Here is a 23957-nt window from a genome sequence, read left to right on the forward strand (position 1 = left end):
ATTCCGCCTCCAAGCAGACACGGGTGCTGACGGTACCGGTCAGCACCGGTACTGTGGAGGCAAAGCGGGTGGCCGAGTGTGTGTGGTGTGTTGGGTAGTGCAACAGTTGGCGTGGTGCGCTGCGAACCCAGCGACCCGAGATCGATTCCTGCTCATGGCCAACAACAGTGACGATTATCAGAAGTCAGTCCTGGGCCTCCCTAGGTCGACTCGGACCGCAAATGAGTACCTAATGCGATGTGTAAACATTAACATTTAGAGATAAAGGTGGCCGTGCTTGGGGTTAGCCACCCACCCCCTCGTGTGCCATGCCAGCCCTCATGTACTCGCTAACAGCACTTGCCCCAACAGTTTGTTAAGGCTATACGGGGGATATTTATCTTTGTGTTGCATGCCCCCTCCACCACCTTTTGTGTCATCACGGACTTAATAGGTGCTCACTAACTAAGAGCACTTCCACAGTGGTTATCCGTCATGGACAGATTGGCTCAAACATAGGAATGTGGAAATTCCCTTTCCTGGTTTAAAACCATAAACGGAAACGAGCATTGCTCATTGGCTCTTTGAGGCACTTTTAAACGATCCGTCGCATCCTACGACCCGAAATAGAAAGTTTGCGTTTTGTAAAAAAAATTCTGCATATGCGGTGGTGGAAAATTGGTCAACGCACTGTGCCATGATCCCGGAGAAATTGCTCCATTTCCAGCCTTGTCATCCATTCGTCACTCTCCCTTGGGTCTGCTCAACCTTAACGGAGCGCCTGGGACAGTGCGTTAACATCAGCACTGGGGAGACAATGGGGGAGGGGGGGGGGCGCGTATGGTTTTGGCCACACCATCCCCCCAATCCCATCGAGGACCAGCATTGATCAATCCACTGCTGGATGATGTCGAAGGCAAACCAAGATGTAACATTTCACCTTGCATTAATAAGTGCTCGAAAACAGCACTTGCCCTAGCAGCCCGAGCAGGCTCTAGGGGGTGGGGGGGGGGGGGACCTTTGTGGGCTTATTTCTTGGATATCTGTGAAAAATATCTTTGTATCAGAATCAGAATCTTGATTTATGCTGGAGGAATCCAATGAGCAAATAAAGCTCTTTTTCACAGATCTCCAGCAGCCCATCGGATTGCTCCGGTATGAATAGAGACACTGATTCTGAACGGCCACCGTGTGTATCCCGTCTGTGACGATGGGCGCTGGCGTGCGAACGAACGGACAGGCGCACGCGCGCGCCGGGCAGCCGGCAGACGCGGCGGACTGCGCCCCCAATCAGCCGGGCGCCGCAGCGGGGCCGGGCGCCGGGCCTGGCGCTCCCGCCCCAGCCCAGCCGCAGCGGGGATCGCCCACCGCTCCTCTGTCCCACCTCGAGGAGGACGATGAGGAGGAGGACGTCGACGAGGAGGAGGACGAGCAGCAGCCAGGGGATGGAGCCGGCTCTGCGGGGCTGAGCCAGGGTCAAGGAGAGGAACTTGTGGAGCAGGACTTGGGTGAGCTCACAGAAGGTGAGGATTCCTGATGGCTGGCATGACGGTACGATCGGCGCCTGTTTTGGGGTTGTTTTTGAACTGCTTTTTTTGCGTTCAGTTGTTGTCTTTCTTCCTCACCATCCGATTACGTACCGTACAAAAGAAATTCGACGTACCGCGAAGCTAATTGTGATCCTAGATTTGAAGCTTTCGTGACTGCAAGGATTCATACTCTTAGGTTTTTTCGGTAAAGTCACGTAGGTAAAAAAAAAAAATAATAATAATAATAAATGAAAATAGCTCATTTAAATCACGACGTTTCGGAGGCAACACAAGTCTCCGTCTTCAGGTGGGACCGTCACAGCCAGATTTACTGTATCAAGTGAGGAGAAATCCAATCCGAGATAAGGCCCTCCCCCCTCCCCTAAACGTGTATTTAGATCTTGTCGCTTGGATTTCTCCTGACTTGATACAGTAAATTTAGCTGTGACGGTCCCACCTGAAGACGGAGACTTGTGTTGCCTCCGAAACGCCGCGATTTAATTATTTAGTTTCATTTATTATTATTTTTCATTATTTTTTTCCTATGTGACTTGACCGAAAAAACCTAAGACTTATTGTGATCGCCTGTGACCACATCACCCGGAGTTGTGCCCGATCCCGCCAGAAGCTAACGTCGGGGATTCGGGCCTGGATAGTGCTGGGATGGGCGACCTACATGCGCGCCAGTCTTGTTTGTCGGCGTATGTGGGGTTGTGCGGTGGTGTGGGCATCGGAGGGCAGTGCAGTAGAGACCGTTGTACTGTGTCACGTGGCTCCTGTTCTTCCCGCCTTCCCCAACGCCCATTGACCGGCGCGTGCCGAAGCGTGGACAACCCCGACGACCCGCACGATGTGACGGGGCTCTCATGCAGCTGTGATTGGGCGATAGGGCCGTGTACAATACACACGCGTCGTGATGCCACGTCGGGCCAGGGGGCCGATGGGTGTTAGGACAGTCAAGAAGTTTGCAAGTTCAAATCCCGGTCGCACGTCAAGGTAGTCTGTTGTCTCAAGGTGATGGGGGAGGGGATCAGTAACGCGAGTTTAACTTTGGACACCCCCCCCTCTCCCTTGTTAACCTTCTTTTACAGGGGTATCAGAGCTTGGGAAGACACCAGGGGGTTGTACATTTTATTGAAGCAGTTTATTGAAACGTGCGGTTTAGACAGGTTCCATCACGCTGTCATCCGTAATGTGTGTGTGTCAACCCCCTTCTATATCCTCTGTTGTGTACCTGAATATTCGTTCATTCCTTCACTTCTCAATCCGCTTGCCGCGGTGAGGGTCGTGGCGGCAGCATGTTGAGTTGGGAATTCCGGACCTCCCTTTCCCTGGCGACAGACTCGAGCTCTTCATGGGGAATTCCCAGGCGTTCCCAGGCCAGCCGAGCAACATCGCTCCTGCCAGCGTGTCCTGGGCAGACCCTGGGGTCTTCGCCCAGTGGGGGACATGCCCGGTTTCTATTTTTCTGCATAAACTACTTTTGGGAAAAACAAGATCTTTGCGGAAAGGTGTGGTTATCATTAATTTTCCCATACGGAACCTTTTCTTGTCAGGATTTTGTTGCTGTTCGTAAAATGAACCGCATAATCCGCCGCAGTTTAAATGATGCAGAGTGCAAAGCAAACACGTGACCCAGATTGGTATAAAAATCACTTTATTCGATCAGCAGGTCGCATCTGGTGGGGTATTATGTGGGTACTTCCATCTCTTCGCAAACGTCTGGTCAGCCTGGAAGAGTAGGCCAAATACCCTCTGCTGTAAGGGGAGCTCTCTCCAACTCCCTCTAGTGGAGACCCTTCTGCTAGCAGTTTTGTGCAGTTGCAGGGATTATATTAAACGCACGGATTAAATAAGCATTTATATTTTGTAATTGTACTGTTAGTTTGAACGTGAACTTAATACAGCGTATCATTTCTGTGGACTAGTCATTGCCACGAGAATGTGCATTCGTGATGAGCACCCACCCCATTTGTATTTTGAGCAGGGAAATATCGTCTTTTGATTTGTGATGTAATGCATTGTTACGTAATTGTGCGTGTGCGTAATGAGCATATTATGTAACAATAATCAAAACAATTATACCATGCGATCATATTTAATCTTACTTATCATTTGGCACACACACACGCGCATATTTTCTACCTTGCCTTGTTAACCGTCGACACAGTAATTTGCGTGCGTGGGTTGTGTGTTACGTTTCAAAAGGAACATTGGACTGTATTTTGATGCTTTGTTAACCAGAGCATTGCTGTGATCACACAGCTGTGCAGCGTTCCGATCATAATTTCAATAGATGTTAGAATCAGGGTGCTTTGCATGCAAGGTGAGTTGGCTTAACGCAGCTTCACAATGACAGCGGGATGATAAGGGAGGGGCAGGAGGAGGATGGAGCCAGTGAAACCGAATCAAAAGCTCCGCACGAACTCTCAAATCAGCAAAGTGCTCCGGCTGTGCATGCTTTGAAAAGCGGCATGGCATTTACCCAGTGGTGGAAAGAAAAAAAATGAGCAGCCAATTTGCTGCCAATGTGACAATGTGGTGGGGCTTTACACAGTGATTATCGTGGATGTTGGTGGCATGGTGGTTAGCGTACTGCGCTGCAAACCCCGATCGCTCCAGTTCGAGTCCTGACCGAAGCTTTCCATCAATGGTGGATACCCAAAACTATTTAAACTAAAAAACTGCAAAACATGTTTTTTTATTATATTTTACAAGGTGAGGCCCACTGAGCTGCATCGGTCTTCTTTCAGAAGCGACCTGGCCACAAATGATAGCTCAATAAAGTACCTCATCACGTGGAAATGTATAGACCCGGAGAAAAATTCACGTGACCACGGAGAGAGAGACACATGCAAACTCCAAATACACAGGTGTCAGGGTCGGGATGGAACCCACGACATCCTGTGTGTACCAGGCGAGGTAGTTAACATCTCACTACCATGGCACCCATCCCGGCCCTGGGCCTCGTTTCGATTAACTCAGCCTTAAATGAGTAACGTGCGGTATGGAAAAACAACAGCGTTGGGGAGAAAACTCACCATCTTCCCCCCACTCCCTTGTACGCAGTGGTGGCCTTCATAGGTGCTCCCTATAACAGCACTTGCCCAAATAGTCTGTTCAGGCTACACGGTGGATCTTTGTCTTTGTAGTGGATGTCAGATTTCGCTCGTGTCACCTGTCACCCGGGGCTTTTCTGTCAGAGCTTTTGTTTAGCGCAGGGCTGTGGATTTTGCAATGTCCCGTGTGACGTCGGTGTTTGTCTTGGCTGTCTGTTTTGTTTGCTGTGCGTATTGTCATCAGGAGGTGTGCACAGAAAGGAGAGAATCGGGGTTTGTCAAAACAGTCGAAACGCGTAACGTTGGCGATTGTTGTTGTAACGTTCTTACCCCGTTCCCTGACCGTGCATCTGTGAACAAGGGGCTTTGTAGCTCATCGGATTTCTCCAGTATAAATACAGATTATGAGTTTGGTCCATTGTTCATGATTGAGATGTCGATGCGTGTTTGGCAAAAATGGGATGAAAAGCGACGTTTGAAAATGTGAGTTGGGCCCATAGTGCCTTGGAGGACTTGGACATGTTAGTTATGCCCATGAGTCATAAATGAAACAGAGAAATATCGATACAGTGGTAGAGAATTAGTTATTATTTACAACATAGACAGGTACGATGTTGCGTACGCTATGCTATCATTTCCTTACGAATCACCTTGGCCAATAATGTTTTGTAGTACATTAACATATTGCTTAAATCCATGGTATGTAAATCATAGACTGGGATCATCATATACACTTTAAACAGGTATGCAATGGCATAATCCACGTTATAATATCCTTGTTACATCACCACCACTACCAGGCAGTACTCGTACTGCTGAATCGTTACTAACCCCCAATGCATTAGTGCCCATATCACGTGTGAATACATTTTCAAAAGTGCAATTGCATCATGTGTACCCGTCGGTAACCGCGTAATGGTATGACCCATATCTGCGTGAACACCCCTGGTGCCCCTTCTACCCCCCCCTGGCCTCCACAGTAAAATGGTACGACCCAAATCCCAGAAGCTGTTCCACTCAGATCCAGATCCATTCTGATGTGATTTCACTCGACAGCAGCTGGATCTTGCCCAGCACTTCGCGTTCGATCTCTGGGGTTTGGACATTTATATTGTGTGATTTGGGGATACGTGGGCCATTTTTGCTTCTGTTTTAAGTTTAATGAAAACAAAAAAATATTACAGGCTTAATGGATGACATTCTTGGGTTTTTTCGGTAAAGTCATGTAGGTAAAAAATTTAAATTAATAAAAGTAAAATAAAATAAAATAAAAATCACGACGTTTCGGAGGCAAAACAAGCTTCCGTCTTCAGGTGGAACCGTCACAGCACGCTCGCTGTATCAAGTAAATGATAAATTCCAAGAGATCCGACCCCGTATATATACTGGTTGAGGGGGTAGGAGCCAGGACAGGCCCCCTTTTTATTATTATGATAAGGTTGGTGCGGCTGAAACTACGGCTAGTCTACATAACAAAGGACTGAGCCTTTGCTATGTAGACTGGCTGAGAGGGGGGGGGGGGGGGGGGTGCCAGAGTTGTTAAAATGCAGCTGCTGCTAATGGGACAGAGCCCCTGCCATGTAGATGGTAAAAGCAAAAAAGCAGGTCGGGAAGAAACAGCCTCCTGCTATGTTGCCTGGTGGGTAAAACTTAAAGCAGGAAACCAGCGTGTGAAAAAAGAAGCTAAACATGATAAAACTAATTTCGATTTAAAGCTTTCGTGACTGCAGGGATTCATCTTCTTGGTTCTTTCTACGTGACTTTACCGAAAGAACCAAGAAGATGATAAAACAAATGAATGACTCTGGTGCATGGGCTGGGATACTCACAACCTACTGTGTTGTGAGGTTGCAGTATCCCGAGCAGGCCATTGATCTATCTGTGCTAATATTTAAGCGCTCTTGTCCAATACGCATTTATTTCCTCCCAAGTTATCCGACATCCTCCTGACACACACACGTACCTATTGAGGGATTGGCAAAACATTTCCACTGCTTCAAGAAGAGGAATACATAGTGATCATAGGTTTTTTTCCCTTTTTTTCTGGCAACAAAACAGGTGTTAAGATGTTCAAACACCAAACTGAAACCTTTTCACAAGGAATCAAGAAAGCTGTCTCTGGTGTGGACCAATCAGTTTGAAGGACAATGCATATATTATCCGTTTTTTTTTGCATTCTGACCACAAGCATTGTGGTTAATGCAGACATGATTCCTTGTAAAAGGTTTCAGTTTGGTGTTTTAACATCTTAACACCCGTTTTGTTGCCAGAAAAAATGGGAAAAACCTATTATCATATGTTGGTACTGGCGGAGGAGGTTTAAATGTTTCGTCTTAAATCTCCCAACCTCTCTGCACCCAGCAGCATACATGGGTAGACCACAGTTGATCAGCAGGTAATGTGCGGTGGGGTAAAGTTGTCACTCAAAGCAGTGGCGTGAGGCAAGCGATTGCAGGGCTGCCACCTTTTCCTAAAATGTTTAATCCAGCAAATGCTTTGCTCTTCACCCAATGGACTGCCCCTGCTGCTGCCGCCTCAGTGATTGCATCCGGGGGTGGCACTTTGAGTTTTCCATCGCGTAGCAGCAGCAGCAGCAGGGCTCTTATCCCGGCAAATGTCACAATCAGATTTCCACTTGACGTTATAGATGAATGCATTTAATTTCCAAAGCTGTCCACTTGACTGCAGCCATCTTTTTTTCTTTTCCCCATCTCGGGCAGGATAGCCCGCGAGTACTGTGCAACGTTCGCGTAATGCGATTTAAAATATCCACTTTGTACAAGCTGTAGCAGGGCAATACGTTACGGGACCGAGTGGTGGATCCAAATCTGGGGCGATTGGGGCGATATCCCCCTACCTCCACCATCCCCCTCCCATGAAACCCAGATTTAAATTTGTATTATTATTGATATTTACCAGAGCAGATGCATTGCATGTAATTTTTACGGAGGACCCTATTTTTGAAGAAAGGTTGAAACATTTGGACAGCCCTGCCTCGTGGGGAAGTTTAAAAAATCCGCTTTCGTTCCAGGCCCTGTAGATTAATGGAATAATACCCACGGCATCCTTCGGTCCCAGTGTGGTGTTCCGTGTCTCTGTATAGCCAGGTGTGAAATTGACACCTGTTGAAGTTCATGACAAATGTTCCAACAAAGGTGGCATGCGTTGTGTATCCGGCCGTGTAGCATGGCAGTTGAGCGAGTGTCTCATGATGGGAAGGTTGCGAGTTCACACTCCTGATTGGTGGTTAACCCAGCCCATCATCCCCACTGGGTCAGTAAATGAGTACCACATTCGTGAGGAAAGTCAGCAATGGTTATCCTATGGATAGACGTGGCCCCCGTCATATGAATGTGGAATTTCCACCACTGCCTCAGGGCCGCTAACAGGAGATGAGCACTGCCTCAATGCCCATTTGAGCAGCACGCCGCTATTCGAAGCGTTTGAATCGATGATCTAAACATTAGTTAGAATATGCACATGTGATTGTTTGAAATACCTTTTTAATTGGCGGAGGCCACATACACAATAATGATGATGGTCATGATGATGGTGTTGCTGCTGCTGGTGATGCTGCTACGGGTGCTGATGGTTGCGTGGTTGTCTGTTGGTGATGCTGCTGCTACGAGTGCTGATGGTTGCGTGGTTGTCTGTTGGTGATGCTGCTGCTACAGGTGCTGATGGTTGCGTGGTTGTCTGTTGGTGATGCTGCTGCTACGAGTGCTGATGGTTGCGTGGTTGTCTGTTGGTGATGCTGCTGCTACGGGTGCTGATGGTTGCGTGGTTGTCTGTTGGTGATGCTGCTGCTACGAGTGCTGATGGTTGCGTGGTTGTCTGTTGGTGATGCTGCTGCTACAGGTGCTGATGGTTGCGTGGTTGTCTGTTGGTGATGCTGCTGCTACGAGTGCTGATGGTTGCGTGGTTGTCTGCTGGTGATGCTGCTGCTACAGGTGCTGATGGTTGCGTGGTTGTCTGTTGGTGATGCTGCTGCTACAGGTGCTGATGGTTGCGTGGTTGTCTGTTGGTGATGCTGCTGCTACGAGTGCTGATGGTTGCGTGGTTGTCTGCTGGTGATGCTGCTGCTACAGGTGCTGATGGTTGCGTGGTTGTCTGTTGGTGATGCTGCTGCTACAGGTGCTGATGGTTGCGTGGTTGTCTGTTGGTGATGCTGCTGCTACGAGTGCTGATGGTTGCGTGGTTGTCTGTTGGTGATGCTGCTGCTACGGGTGCTGATGGTTGCGTGGTTGTCTGCTGGTGATGCTGCTGCTACAGGTGCTGATGGTTGCGTGGTTGTCTGTTGGTGATGCTGCTGCTACAGGTGCTGATGGTTGCGTGGTTGTCTGTTGGTGATGCTGCTGCTACAGGTGCTGATGGTTGCGTGGTTGTCTGTTGGTGATGCTGCTGCTACGAGTGCTGATGGTTGCGTGGTTGTCTGCTGGTGATGCTGCTGCTACAGGTGCTGATGGTTGCGTGGTTGTCTGTTGGTGATGCTGCTGCTACGGGTGCTGATGGTTGCGTGGTTGTCTGTTGGTGATGCTGCTGCTACAGGTGCTGATGGTTGCGTGGTTGTCTGTTGGTGATGCTGCTACGGGTGCTGATGGTTGCGTGGTTGTCTGTTGGTGATGCTGCTGCTACGGGTGCTGATGGTTGCGTGGTTGTCTGTTGGTGATGCTGCTGCTACAGGTGCTGATGGTTGCGTGGTTGTCTGTTGGTGATGCTGCTGCTACAGGTGCTGATGGTTGCGTGGTTGTCTGTTGGTGATGCTGCTGCTACGAGTGCTGATGGTTGCGTGGTTGTCTGTTGGTGATGCTGCTGCTACGGGTGCTGATGGTTGCGTGGTTGTCTGTGGTGATGCTGCTGCTACGGTGCTGATGGTTGCGTGGTTGTCTGTTGGTGATGCTGCTGCTACGGGTGCTGATGGTTGCGTGGTTGTCTGTTGGTGATGCTGCTGCTACGGGTGCTGATGGTTGCGTGGTTGTCTGTTGGTGATGCTGCTGCTACGGGTGCTGATGGTTGCGTGGTTGTCTGTTGGTGATGCTGCTGCTACGGGTGCTGATGGTTGCGTGGTTGTCTGTTGGTGATGTTGCTGCTACGGTGCTGATGGTTGCGTGGTTGTACTGTTGGTGATGCTGCTGCTACGAGTGCTGATGGTTGCGTGGTTGTCTGTTGGTGATGCTGCTGCTACGGGTGCTGATGGTTGCGTGGTTGTCTGCTGGTGATGCTGCTGCTACGGGTGCTGATGGTTGCGTGGTTGTCTGTTGGTGATGCTGCTGCTACGAGTGCTGATGGTTGCGTGGTTGTCTGTTGGTGATGGTAATGATGCTGCTGGGATGGTGATGATTATGGTAAATTTGTTGCAGCTGAAGACTGATACTGCTGCTGCAGTTTAAGGATGGTGCTACCAATGATGATTATGATGACTGCCGATGGTGATGCTGCTGCTTCTGCTGTTGATACGAAAAATGATAGTTTGGTGAAAGCATTGTTCTGTCGTGTGTGTGGCTTTTCTTCGGATACTTCAGTAAGGAATGATCCAAACCTCCCAATTCATTACTCTCTTAAAAAGGTGTCTTGAGATTCTGTGGGAATTCATGAAGAGACATACAGTATTTAACGGATTTATCAATTTCAATATATTATTCAACTCACAACATACACACATTGATTATTTATAATCCATGCAAATGATATGATAATATATGTGTGGGTGAAGCAGTGGCACACTGGCTCACCGCTGGGCTGGGCGACTTTAGTTTTAGAATCCCCGCTCCGACTCTCACCAGTGGCGCTCAATATCTGAACTTGTCCTGGGGGGCCCCTGTCACCAACCCGCACCGACCAGTATGGTGAAGCACAGTTAAATAACCTCACGACCCACGCAGCGTGTGGAGGCCTTCATGCAGCAGTGGATCAGTACTGATTATATGTAGCATATTCAACGAATCAACAATCAACACATTTTTTTTTATAATCTAATAATCACCATTTCTGCAGCCTTAGCTTCACACACATTGAGGATCATCGCTCCAAGCATGGCCCTTTTGCTCTGCTGACCGTGATTCGCGACACATGGCTGTCAGACAGCAGCGGTCGACCGCAACCTACGTCGGCCCGAGAACCCTCAAATGCAGCCCGGGCGAATCTGCGTTCAAACTAACGGCGACCTCGAGCGTGCTCTTGTCACGTGCCTCCTCCTCCTCCTCCACTCGGTGACTCTTGACCGTGACTGGAGAGGCTGATCACGGCGCACGTGCATGTTCCGCTAATTATGTGACCGCGAGCGCGGGGACCCCTCGAGGTGCATCGGTGCCTGCCTGCGCGCCCACTCCCGCCCGCGTGTGTGTGTGCGTGTGTGTGTGTGCGTGTGTGCGTGTGTGCCTCGTTGGCCGCCCCCCCCCCCCCCCCCCCGTCGTAGGAAGCGTGTGCAATAGACAAACGCGACGTAATTGTGACTTGTTCCTCTCCACGTTGTCCAGCAGGGGTCAACGCGTGAGATTTGAGGCTGAGCAAAAGAACACGCTTGGTTCCCAGTGGGGTAGATATCTCTTTGTGCCAGCCTCTGGGACATTGCTCATTTCAACTGGACTGTTATAATCCTCCCTTCCCCTACAACCGTTCCTCATATATAATGTTGATGTCTATGATTGTGCGTCTTTCAGTAGAGATCTCATCTTCAATGTCTATGCCTGTCGATCTCTCTGTCCTTTCCTCTCTCCTCGCCCACCCCTCCCCTCCCACTGTTCCTCATATATATTGTCTGCGCCTTTGATTGTGCCTCTTGCAGTAGAGATCTCATCTTCAGTGGCTATGCCTGTCGATATCTCGGCGTTCAGCGTTCGGCGTCCCGTATCGTGCGTTGCTCATTTGCATCTCTCTTCCTCCGCTCCCTCTCGCTCACTGCGCCAAACGCCCATTGATGGTCCCCGCGGTGCGTCAGTTGTGTCCGCGCTCTCGCGTGCACGCGTGCGTGTGTGTTTGCATGCCCTCGTGCGTGCCTGCGTTTGTGTGTGCGCGGATGAAGGCCACTCCACACTCGGTGTGAGTGTGTATGTGGTTTTTGTTGTACGTGTCTGTATGCCCGTATCACAGATACCTCTGTGCGTGTACTTGCAGGCAGATACACATGCACGCTTCCTTATTTGTGTGCGTGTGGGTATAATTGTGGGGAGCGGTAGTGCAGCAGCAAGCACGCTGAGTTACGAACCCAGCAACCCTGGTTCGATTCCCGCTCCGTCAATACCAGTGACTATTATCTTTACTGGTCCTGAGCCACCCCTAGGTCGACTTGGCCTCAAATTAGTACCTGGTGTGGTGTGTAAACATAGCCACCAGAGAAACAAAGGCAGCCAGGCATGGTGCTAGCCACCCCCCCTCCCCCCTCGTGTGCTGTGCAGGCCTTCAAAGTTGCTCTCTAACAGCACTTGCTCCTACAATCTGTTAAGGCTATATGGGTTATCTTTGTGCCCATTTTAAGCGGCGTTCGAATGTAAATGTTGTGGATTTGCTCTCCAACACACCGTGTGCTGTACTAGTGACGAATTGGCTACGTTCTGTTTACGTGACAAACCTTATTAATTGGCTGTGTCGGGTGGTTGTCGGGTTTAACGACACATTTATATTTATTTGTGCCCATATGTTTGCTTCTGTGTGTGCACTCGCCACCATTTGTGGCATTTGTGGCGCATACGTGATATATTTTGCCAATCATCTCAGTCATTTAACCCTCAATACCTGAGTCTCTCCTGTGACCTCCGTCCAGCTGACCTTCGACATAGCACGTGGCCTCAAAAGTGCACCTAGCCTGGCACAAGCTCTGTGGTAACATCACCGGCACTTGTCAGAGAATGGCGGCTGTTTTTTGTTGCCGTTGTATGTGCGTGTGCACAAGTGTTTCTTACACTTGTGTGTGCTGGTAAGGTTAAAAACCCTCCCCTCGAACACAATTCCACCCATGGTATCACCACCACATGTATATCAGCCAAGCCCTCTCTACCTACCCACCCAGCCGCCCAACCACCCAACCCATATATAAAAAAAACTCAATTAGAGCCTGGCTTGTAAAGACGTACCGAGGCATCGCGGATAAAGCAGGCAGCGCTCGCGACATTCCAGCGATTTGCATTCGTGTTGTGGACGCTCGCATTGAATGCCACGGGCCGCTTTATAAAGAGAGGCCATGAAGGAGCGTTGTCATCTTCAGACGAACGATGACGTTGATGGATTCCAGATTAGGCGTGGAGAGGTCTGTTCTTGTTGTAGCACTCGAGGTGTGGGGGGGGGGAGGTCATTGTTCGGAAAGGTTTTTCGCGGCGTTCGGTCGGTCTCCTGGCACTCGCTCTGCATTCCTGTAACCGTTTCATCGTCACCGTATTATTTTCTTCTTCTCAAGCGGCGGCGCGCTGGAAAGCACGTGTTCGCTTGGGTTGTGATCAAGTGGCGGTCGCTGACGCCTCGATGCCCTCTTCTGCACAGAACATTATAAAGGACTCTTCTCACCCTGGACACTCACTGTTTGAGCTGTTGCCATCAGGCAGACGATTCAGATCAGTCAAAACAAGGACAAACAGATTCAAACAGAGCTTTTATCCTACAGCGATCACCACACTCAATAATGCTAATTAATTATTAAGTAATAGCGTTTACAATTGACTGTGAAATAGAGATGTGCAATGACAAAATGTAACCTTATGTGGGTATACTTGGGCTGTTTTTATATATAGTATAAATTGATTATCTTTCATTTAATTTTATTTTTATTTTCTTGTTTTATTTAATTTAAATTTATGAATGAGGCCCTGACTGGTGAGCATTTTAAATTTCGTTGTACTGGTGACAATGACAATAAACGATCTATCTATCTATCTGTGACCGCTCTTTAAACGGGGGACGCATTCCTGATACAAAAAAGGTTCATCCCGACCAAAGACAAAGCACGTTGATCGAATGGAATTCCGCGTGCGATTCTCGAGGCATATCCACAGGCTCGCTGCCTAAATGCCTTCAACTCCATCACCAACTCCCCGCTTTCTTAACTCCTCCCCACCCTTCCGTCGATTTCCCTTCCACCCTCCTCCACCATGACCGCCCCCCCCCCTCCCCCCCGCTTCCATCTCCCCGAGGTCTCCAGCACGCGCGTGCGGACACCATGCCAATCTGCGTGTGGATCATGCGCAGGACCCACTCGCCGCCCCTGCGGGACGTTGATCGATCTCCTCCCGACCCCACGTGCCGACGCCGGCACTCGCCTCGCTTTAACAATGCGGCGTGGCGGCGCTGCGGTGGATTCCAGCGGCAGCCCCCAGCGTCGCGCTGTCGCGCTCTCTCCCTCGCCTCCGCCGCATCCCGTCCTTCCGTCTCTCTCCCGTAACAAAAAAAAAAAATCCCCCTTTGGTAATCCGTTCCCCTCTCTCTCTCTCTCTTTTTTTATCTCTTGCTTCTCTTCCTCGCTCTCCACCCACCCAATCCACTTCCCTTCCTCACTTCCGTCTTTGGATCCTGCCTCACTCCCCTAATTACGGGGAGGGGGGGGGGTCCCTCTGCTCCACAGCGGTTGGGTCTTCGTACCGATTGTTTTCAATTACATTTTTTTTGGTTCGGTTCCCTTCCTCGTTTCGGACAGCTGATTGCGCGACTGGCGATTGGTTAACTGGTATATAGCGCGGGACCAGCGTACCCTTGTTGTCACTGCAGCTGCTGCTGCTGCTGCCGCTGCTCCTGCTTCAGCCTGGGAATCTTTTTGTCCGCGTCATGGTGCAAGGAGATGGTTATCCCGGTAAGATCAATACAATTTTGTCACAGTGGCCCGTAATAATATCAAACTCCCCTTTCCCTCTACGGCTACTCGTCCCCCCCCTGCGTGCTCTTTTTCGTTTTCACTCCTGCTCTTTAAAAAGGGCAGTCGTCCGCGGCGCGTCAAAGTAAATGCAAACCGCCGCGCTTTTATAATCGCGCAGCGTAATCGCAAGGATGACCGTGGCGTGCCGCTCGCATCTGTTTCTTCCGACAGCGTACGTGCCCGTTTGCTGCTCCGGGACCCTAAACATTGCCACTGATTATCGTCGTTACTCACTTCCATTCCGCTTTGTCTCCATGCCACCTTTTTTTTTTTTGCCGCCACGCATCACTTCGACGTTCCCGAAAGACATGCGCAAATGTCTTTTCCGTCGCAGACAACGTACAAATATCGCCGACGGCTCGCTCCTCTGCGCGCTTGCGTGTCTCTTCGTCGCTCTCCTCCTCTTGTCTCGGTATCCGAAGAGCTCTCTGTGTTTCTCACCGTTACTCTTCCCACTCTCTCTCGCGCGTAATCTTGGTGCTGCTCACCTTTGTGTTTCTAATAAATTGCCACAGAAGCCCGGCCAATTTAGTTCGCAGTGCACAGTCGTTCATGTGGTGTGCATCTGCAGCGTAGCTGATATTATTATTATTATTATCCACGCTCGTCTATTAAACGTCCAGTTTATATCTCATTAAAGATAATAACTGCTCTGACCATCTTTCCAGCGACAGTCACTTACTAAAGTCAGTCTTTACTCACTGTGGTCACTTAATGATAATTCAAATAAATATATAATAACAATTTACAGCCCTTCGTAAATCCACTGCTGAATGAGCGCCACTCCATTCTGTGTCAGGCATCGGGGATTGTTTGACCATACTTCACCACGCTGGTTAGTGCAGATTGGTGAAGGGGGTGGGAACCCAAGACCAGTTCAGATACCACTCACCACTCATGATGCCTGTGGCCAGGAATCAAGATCGGGTTTTTGAGCTCATGGCTAATCTGTAACATTTTGATATGCATATTATTTATAGGTCGGTGATATTGGTTTTAATAGTGGGCGAAAAATCAAGCATATAGCCGCGGAGAAACTACGCTGCTTAAATTATTTCTTATTGAATTGAGGACGTGGATTGCTTACGTATGTGTGTGTGTACATTGTGAGGGGTGGTGGTGGAAGGGTTAGTGGCACTGTACTTTAAACCTGGTTCAATTCCTGCTTGTGACCGACATCTGGATCCTCCCTAGGTTGTCTCAACCTTAATCTGGGGAGAGACTCATGTGGCCGAACCACTACCAATTGATCACCCCCCCCCCCCTCATGGCTATCGTCTCTGGTCGCTCACCGCACTTGCCCCAAACAGCATGAGTAGTTTAAATGGGGGGGTCTTGTCTTGTATGTGAAGTGTTGCTTTAGGCCAGGAATTTTTTCCGAGCCATCAAACAAAGATGGTTACAGTATCGCGTGGCGCTTTCAGATGCGCTTCTGCGGCCGTCTGGAACGCTCTTCCTTCCCATATTAGGAAGCCACTGTTGCTGTGCACTTTTAAATCGTCATCTAGATTAAAAACTCATTTCTTTCTAACTTATTTTTGTGTTTAGTTTGTTGTCGTTATCCCCCCCCCCGCACCTCCGATTAGCACGGTTGGCTACATAGTGTGCGAAAGAAGTTGAACATACACACATACAGGATGGACCATGACGTGAATTTGATTTAGGCGTTGGTGTTCACATGCAATCTTCCCCCGCGATCCACGGCACTCGGTTGTACGCTTGAGAAATGCGGAAACATTCCCTTTTTTTCCTCCTTCCTGCCCTGAGGATATTTTTTGGGCGTTTTCCGTGAAAGGAACACAATTTCCTCGAAAATTTTATTCATAATAACGGTGATAACAATGGTTTCTTTGCTTGTCTAGGAAAATCTCTAAGTGTTAAGAAAGAATACTTATTTTTTTTCCAAGAAGATTCTTAATGAACGGTCTGCTGGAGTTGAGCCGGTATTCATGAACCTACTTGGGACGTTTATCAACGTAGTAGATACAAGAGCCTCATGCTCGTCACCACGTGAGCAGGGCACCTTGTGCAAACACAGACTCCGGTCGACAGAACTCGACTCTCCAGAACAGATTGCGTCACGAGCATAAGACGGTGCACTTTGCCAGCGTAGTTCCATAATGAAGCCCCCGAGACACCACAACAACCAAGGCCAACAATACAGTAACATTGCAGGCACAGAGAAGCTTCAAGGGAAACGTGATGTCAGTTGGCTTATTGCGTCTTCCGTTTCGGTGCTTCGTATGCTATGCATGTACAGGCCACTGCTGCTCGAAGGAACATTGCCGTGCTGTGTGGGTTGTGGGGCTTACTTGACCATACCTCACCTCACCACGGCTGGTCAGTGCGCTTTAGTGCGTGAAAGCGGGGAGCGTAGACGTGTGAGCAAAGAAGTATAGTACATGACAGCAGTGCGTTCTGCTGCTGACCACAACATCATCCTGCAGCCTGTAACACGCGTTTTTGATTGATGGTCACCGATCTGAACACTCGCCAGGCTTAACTTTGCTAGAGTATTGGAGGTATAAGTTCATAGGTGCTATTGTATTGAGGCTCAATGTTTCCGGGGTTTGAGTTAGGAACCGTGCCAGCGGGTCACAGCTTAAGGACCATACTGCAGGTACATATGGCTTAATGCCTGCAAGAGTAATTCCTCATTTAATGCGGTATAGATGCATTCCTGAAATGTACCTCGTTAAGCGAACACACGTTCAGCGATGAATGACCGCACCTCCAATGACCACGGTTGGCTACGTACAGTGCGAAAGAAGTAAAAAATACATATGTACATGAGAAAATAAGAATAGGGTTTACCCTTTCTGGCAATAAAACAGGTGTTAAGATGTTCAAACACCAATTAGGTACCTTTTGCAATGAATCATGTCACTGCATTAACCACACGTACTTGTGGTGAACATGCATGCAAACAAACATATGTACATTACCGCGACTGAATCACATTTGAACTGTAAAATCAGCCAGCAGTCATCCCATGGCGGGGACAACGAACTGAGATGAGGGTGCACTGTGTACTGTATCACTCCGCCCAGCTGCGCTGGTCAAGAAAGTAGTTCGCCTTCGACTACTTAGAAAACGCGTTCTAACGGTACGCATTCCACATTGTGCGGAATGTGTTCCCAAATAGAAGAACCGTGGGATTAGCGAAAATGCGTTGTGTTAAAACGTGTTAGGCGAGGACTTACCTTACAGCTAGGCCCATGGCTTTAAGGCAAAACTGGAGGGCTGAGGCTTAGTTAATAATGTATTGATGGAGAATAGCTTAAGGATGAAATTGCTCGGTCATGTCTTAAGGAGAATGGCTCCAGGAATATGATTTTAGAACCCTATTTAATTGTCTCGGGACAATTGTTAGCGTTCGTCGGCTATTCTCTTAACACGTAGAGTTGCACTTCTTTCGCTCCTTGAGAGTTCCTCTAAATGGGCTGATGGCCTTGGCCTACTCACCCTTGACTCGCATAGAGGCCCATGGCCTCACTTAGAGAACCATGTGTTTGTTGGTCAAAGCTTTCTCACCATGAAGCTCAACGCGTGGCTTCAGGACTGCGTTTTCACGGAAACGTTTGGACTTAAGATGTGCAACATTGCCTCACCTTTGTATTCTGATTACAAGATAAACGTTAGATTTTGTTCTCGCCAAAACCATTGAAACGTAATTCCTGGTGCAGCCTCACCGGTCAATACAGATGGAATAGATTCCATTCGCTCTAAATGCTTTGTATAAGGATGATGTATCACTCTCTAAACAACTTGCCATTAGATGGATGATCTATTTGCAAAAGCGGCCCATTTTAGGCTATTGTTTGAGCATCATTCATGGTGATTCCTTTCCACTTTTTTTAGAAAATGTGCTATAACTACGGTCGTGTTAAATCGAAGAGGGAGCTTTATAGCTCATCGGATTCCTCCAGTTTATTTAAAGTTTATAATCCTTATATTAGATTGGGATATACTTTGTTGTTGTAAGCATGACTCTTAATTAGAGCTGGCTCCTCTGATTTTTCAAAGAAATTATTTACTCTTCGGATTTTCGGTTCAATAACTTGGACGAATCTGATAATACAAATAGTCTTGGAAAAAAGTCTCAGCTCTTCCCACGTGTGCTGGTGGACTGGAGGTGGTGGGGAAGGGCTTGGTGATCAATGTCATCAGAATCATCGGCCGCGTCACGCTGGGGTCTGCCGCCATTCTTCAAGGTGCCCCGAGTAATGGGCCACACACAAAAGCAGTCCATTGCAATTTTTCGTCGTTTAATCGACTTATTTGACAAATTGTTCTAGCTCTACTTGCGGACAAAAATGTTAACTCTGAAAATGTTAGCGTAAAATCTCAAAGCTTTAAGCAGGGGTTTCTTTCCAAAGACGATCCCGCTCTGTTTGTGATGTTGGGATAGGAAATGACAAGCGAGACACGAAAGTTGACATAGCCCCTTTTAAGAGTGTTCCATTTTCCGCCGTGTCTGTTGTAAGTGAACCCATTTTTTTCTGAATACGCGTTGCCCACGATGTGCTTTTAGCGCCTATTAGTGCAGCGTACTTAAACACTTGGGCCCCTTTGCACGCACGCGATGGCTCCGTTCTCTCTACGGATGCCCGTTTTTTTTGGAAGGCCTCCACTGCTAGAGGGCCCCACCATCTGCCGCGCGGAGGGCGTTAAAGAATCTCCAGTGCAATGCTCAAATATTACGCTCTTTCACGCTCGTTTTAGTAAAATCCCAGGTTTCCTTTTTATATTCCCAAGTGCCCAAACACAGGCCTTCTTGGCCGACCGCTGGCTCCCACCACACCACACCTCGACACAAACCGCCAGGAGAAAATCCCGTAGCCGGTTTGCGAATTTTGACAGTTGACCTCCGGGGGTCTGCCCCCTACAGTCTCATCGGCACAGGTTGGGTTGAAACACCCTGGCGAGGCTTTCCTGGGTAAATAAAGGGATTCAATATTTATTTTGTTATTTACTTTCTAGGCCTTGGCCTGGCCCTTAGTTGGCGACCTCTGATTGCCACTCCAATGGTTTTCTCTGTAACCTAACCGCCCTCCATCCAGCACACATGCCGCCTGCAAATAAAATTGCAGGCGCTATGTATTGTCCCTGCTGAACTACAATACCTGCTCAACTGCAATAGCTGAGCGTGTAAAAGCCAATAAAATAGCAATTCCAGCCATTCTCACTGCACCGACGGATGAAGGTTTCCCCACACCTAGTCCATGGGGGTTATTTGATCATACTTCACCACACCAGTGTGGAAACCCAATGGCATGCTTACATTATTTCAATTGTTTTAAATTACCCAGTAATGAATTGGTAGATATGTCTCAAACTGTGTGACCTTCTGAAATCCAAGTCTCTGAGACTTAAACTGAAGCCTGTTTGGATAATCACCGCGTCCTCTCATAAGAGGCTGAACCTCACTAGCACGCTATGATGATATCCGTTCCCTGAAATTACTAGAGAATAATTTTCAAATCATGTCAATTATGACCTTTACGAATGCACAGTCTTGAGACTGAATTGAGATGTTGTTTGTGCAAAGGAAGGGTCATTATTAATATTATTCAATTTGTGTTTCTATTAGTGTCGACCAGTGAAGCTGGATCTCAGCAGTTACGCTCAGCCCACTGTGCACGTGATCACTGTTCAAACGGACTGCATCATGATATTTTTTATTATCATCGAGCTTGGGGATACGACTGGTAGCTGCGCACTTTCCCTTTCGTATGCTGCTTTGGGAGGCACGAGCACAAATTACGACGTAACTCTTGAGCACACGCATTAATGCACGCACTAAACATATGGATACTGCCACAGCAGTGCGGTGTAACGGTCGGCACACTGCACTCGCAATCCAGAGGTCGCCGGCTTGACTCCGTCTCCTGGCGCAGCAAGTTAAAAACAATGTTGTGCAAAGTGTCTGAATTTCCACCCCCCCCCACCTCTGTCCCAGCCAGCAGTATAAATGAGTTGCACGGAATGGGAGGCGTGGGGGGGTTCTCCCACCTCTCGCGACGGTCCCGGAGGGCGTGGACGTTTGGGACACAAGACCCCCCCCCCCCCCTCTCTAGCGCTGTGTCGAGGAGGCAGGCCCTTGAACACTTAACGAAGCCCCTCCGATTAGCACGGTTGGCTACGTACGTTGCGAAAGAAGTTCAACATACGTACGCACGTACAATTCAATTTCGAGACAGTGATTTCGTAACGGTTGTAATTGAGATGATTTGAACATTATTATTCTCGAGTTGCCACGCTGCCTGCCTCTGGAACTTGAATCAAAAATCGCATCGGCAGTGCCGCTGGCTGTGCGGAGGTTTTCATCTGCAGGCTAGTCGCAGGTCCCGCACCGCTGATCGCCTTCACACGCACGCCGATGCGCTCCCGCAGGCCTGTCGGCCGGTGCGGTTGTGTGTGGAGCGGCGTTTGTCGGCCCTAAGCCCCGTGCATGCCAATGAGCGCGTGGGACAGTGCGTGCGTCTCCACCGAGCGAGGGGCTTGGTCATAATTCCTGGCTTACTGCTCTCGCTGGAATACGCCTCTGAATTCCGCCCCCCGCCTGGACGCAATGTAACTTTATTGTACGTCACCGGCTGATTTGGAGCTGCAGAGCCGTTTTTTTGGGACACACGCACAGGCACGCGCATGAAAAACAAGAAAATATGAAATGACATGCCGCCGTGCCCGATGCAATTTATTTGTTTAGTGTCCACCGTTACAGCGCCCATCAAACGTTTGCGGCCGCTTTCGCCCGGGGTAACACTGCGCGGGTGGCGGGTGGCGGGTGGCAGACGGCGATCGATGGCTCTGATGAGTATGGATTCCGCGGAAATGTCGGTGGCTTGGAGACGGAAAGTCCCCTCATTCAGACCTGGATTTAGGATACAGCAGACCTAAAGCCATGACAACATCTCAGGCAGTGAACTCATATTGTGTATGCTTCCTTTATCCCCCGAGTCCCACAGCTGCTCACTTGTCCTGTTGCTCTCCTGAGTAATCAAGCTGTTAACGTTTGAGTGATGGGGCTTTGTGCAGGTTTTTGTCTGGAGATTATTGGCCCTCGTATAAGTGTTGAGGCTTCTTCACGTGTGGCATGTGGTTTTCTAAACACGGCTATTAACGGCAACAGATTTCAACAAAGGCCCGAAGAGAGGGAAAAAAACGCGAGCATTGAGAGATATGCGCGCTCGCTGTTACAGCGAGAGATGGAAAGAGAAGCCACGTGGATTAGAGAACGTGAGAAAAGTATGGGGGCTCGTCGTGCTGGGCACGTCGCGACGAGAAAGGGGGCGATGGTCGATGTGATCGCAGCCAGGGAATGAAATTTGCCCGTGACGACGCTGACTCCTGGCCAGATGGAGCGACGCCATCAGCTGGTGTGCAGTCCCTTGGGGGGGTGGGTCTTTACATCCCAGGTTTCTTTTGAGGCGGCTTGACGGCTGCAGCCAGCAGTGGGTTGATCGCGGCCGATTATTATTATTTTCGTTAGATTTTTTGCTGCACGCACGAAACAAAGGGCCGCTGCAGAACGCTGGGTGACAATAAACAACTGTACGCGAATATGCGCCAGGGACATGTCCCCGACGCGTCCTGATGGATATTGGGGGGGGGGAGGGGGGGGGCAATGCGGGGGATGGGGAAAGCAAAACTATTGTCTCGTTTACATGGAAAAATCGCGCGCCGGGAGAATAAGTGTTGCTAGAGTATTTGACTGCTATAAATGTACACGTGATAAACCACTTCGTTGAGCTAAAAGAGCTATATAGCTCAGTGAGCCTTACCTGGGGGGAAAAAATGTTTCGTATAGTTATTTGTTGGTAAATATTTTTTCATGTTGCATAATATGCACCTTTATGCAATATAAAATGCAATTGGCTTTCATGCAGCGCTCATCGTGCGGAGCATCCCAGGGTGTTTGACAATGTCAAGTCGAAAAGACATTGGCCAATACATCCAGCACAGATCTGTTTTTAGAAATTTAATTTAAATGATTTCATTGCGCCAGCAGCATTCCTGATATGATTTGGATTACAGTTCCCGCAGCAGGCAGCATGTCAACTCAAGGCCGTCTCGCCTTGAGTTACCGAGAATTCGGAATGTGGTCATCTTTAGAGGCGGCTCTGAGGAAAAGGCGTCTACAATTTCTGTAAATATGAAGGGCCTTCTAATAGTTTTTTTTTTTATAAATCCTGAATTTAAACTGGAAGCCAGTGCTGTGATTTAAGAAGCAGCGTTCACCCCTCTTTCCCTTTATCTTGTTCCTCTTACCTTGCCTTCCCTCCCCCGTATACTCACCGACGCTCGGGCTCGCAAGCCCCTGCGTGAGTGGGGCGGTGAGCCCAATCTCCTCCCCTTCCCAGGACTAGAGAGTTTGGACTTTGGTCCACAGAATTTCTGTACCTTACATTTTACTTGGCTCTTGTCAAATGAAATATAATAAAGCAAAGTCATACATTGTTGTTATTGTCAGCCTGCAAATTCTCACTCCTGAGCAAAAGCCTTTCCCATTAGTTCCATCCCTTTATTTCATGAGTTGCTCCAATCCAGTTGTGGCCTTGGAACTATTTGATTTCGTTGCTGCCGCTGCTGCTGTTGCCGCCGCTGCTGCCGCCCTCTCTTCTGCCATCTTCCTCTGCTTCTGTTCCTTTCTCTCGGCCTCCACTCCGTAGTTTATTCTTTTTCTCACCTCTCGCCAGTTACGAAACTGAACTACTTTGTATTTTACCTGGCAAGGCCTACTGAGCTCTACAGCTCTCTTTCAGAAGTGACCTGGCCACGAATGATAGCTCACCGAAGTGGCTTGCCGTGTGGAAATTTATAGCAGCCAAACACTCTAAACGCGTGATGTTGATTCTAAATGTGGAGGGGAAAACCCGGAGGACCCGGAGAAAAATCCACGCGACCACGGGGAGAGAGACTTGCAAACTACAAATATACAGCAGGTGTCAGGGTCGGGATGGAACCCATGACCTCCTGTATACCAGGCGAGGTCGTTAACATCTTGCCACCGTGGCGTCCCACCCGGCCTTTGGCCTCCCTTAGGTCAACTCGGCCTTCAATGAGTAACGTTTGACCAGTTCTCCTCACGACGAGGCCTGTGTTATATCCCTCCCCTACTTAAAAAAAATCAGTTCCTTGCCCCCTTCCATATTTCCTCCCCTCCCCCTTGAAACCCTCTGCTCCCGATTATTTCCCCGGCCACGGCAGGACGGCGAGCCTGAGGGCTCTAGCCCGTTAACTCTTTTCGCGAGGGTGTAGTAACTCGTTATGTCAACCATGCGCCTGTTACATGCCGTCTCGCCCTTTCTCCGTTACTCCGTTTGCACCCTTGGATCTTGAATAAACAGTTTAAAAAAGAAATCGCTTACCAAAAAAACAACTTCCCAATTAGTGACCGTGCAAGCACATTCGCCAGTCTATCGCACTCGTGGACGGCGTTCGGACGGCGAGGAGAGGTGGTTCGCAACGTACATTGCGGCACGAGCATTGCAGCGATGGCATCGCAGTCCTTTACACAGCCGGTTTTGGACACTGCGGTGGAAAAGGTTT

The 23957-nt window shown here is 48.9% G+C and overlaps 1 protein-coding gene across 3 annotated transcripts in view; it reads left to right on the forward strand.

The window, feature by feature from the left end:
- LOC133352061 (inaD-like protein) overlaps nt 1-23957 on the forward strand; it is a 162973-nt gene that overhangs the window by 62385 nt on the left and 76631 nt on the right. For all 3 annotated transcript variants that reach the window (XM_061567789.1, XM_061567788.1, XM_061567790.1), the window contains one exon: nt 1220-1502. In XM_061567789.1, the coding sequence (XP_061423773.1) occupies nt 1220-1502 (283 nt within the window). The remainder of the gene's footprint in view (nt 1-1219; nt 1503-23957) is intronic.

Source organism: Lethenteron reissneri, chromosome 39 (genome assembly GCF_015708825.2).
Source record: "Lethenteron reissneri isolate LAM-NWPU_2019-01 chromosome 39, ASM1570882v1, whole genome shotgun sequence".
In the NCBI taxonomy this organism is placed as follows: Eukaryota; Metazoa; Chordata; class Hyperoartia; order Petromyzontiformes; family Petromyzontidae; genus Lethenteron; species Lethenteron reissneri.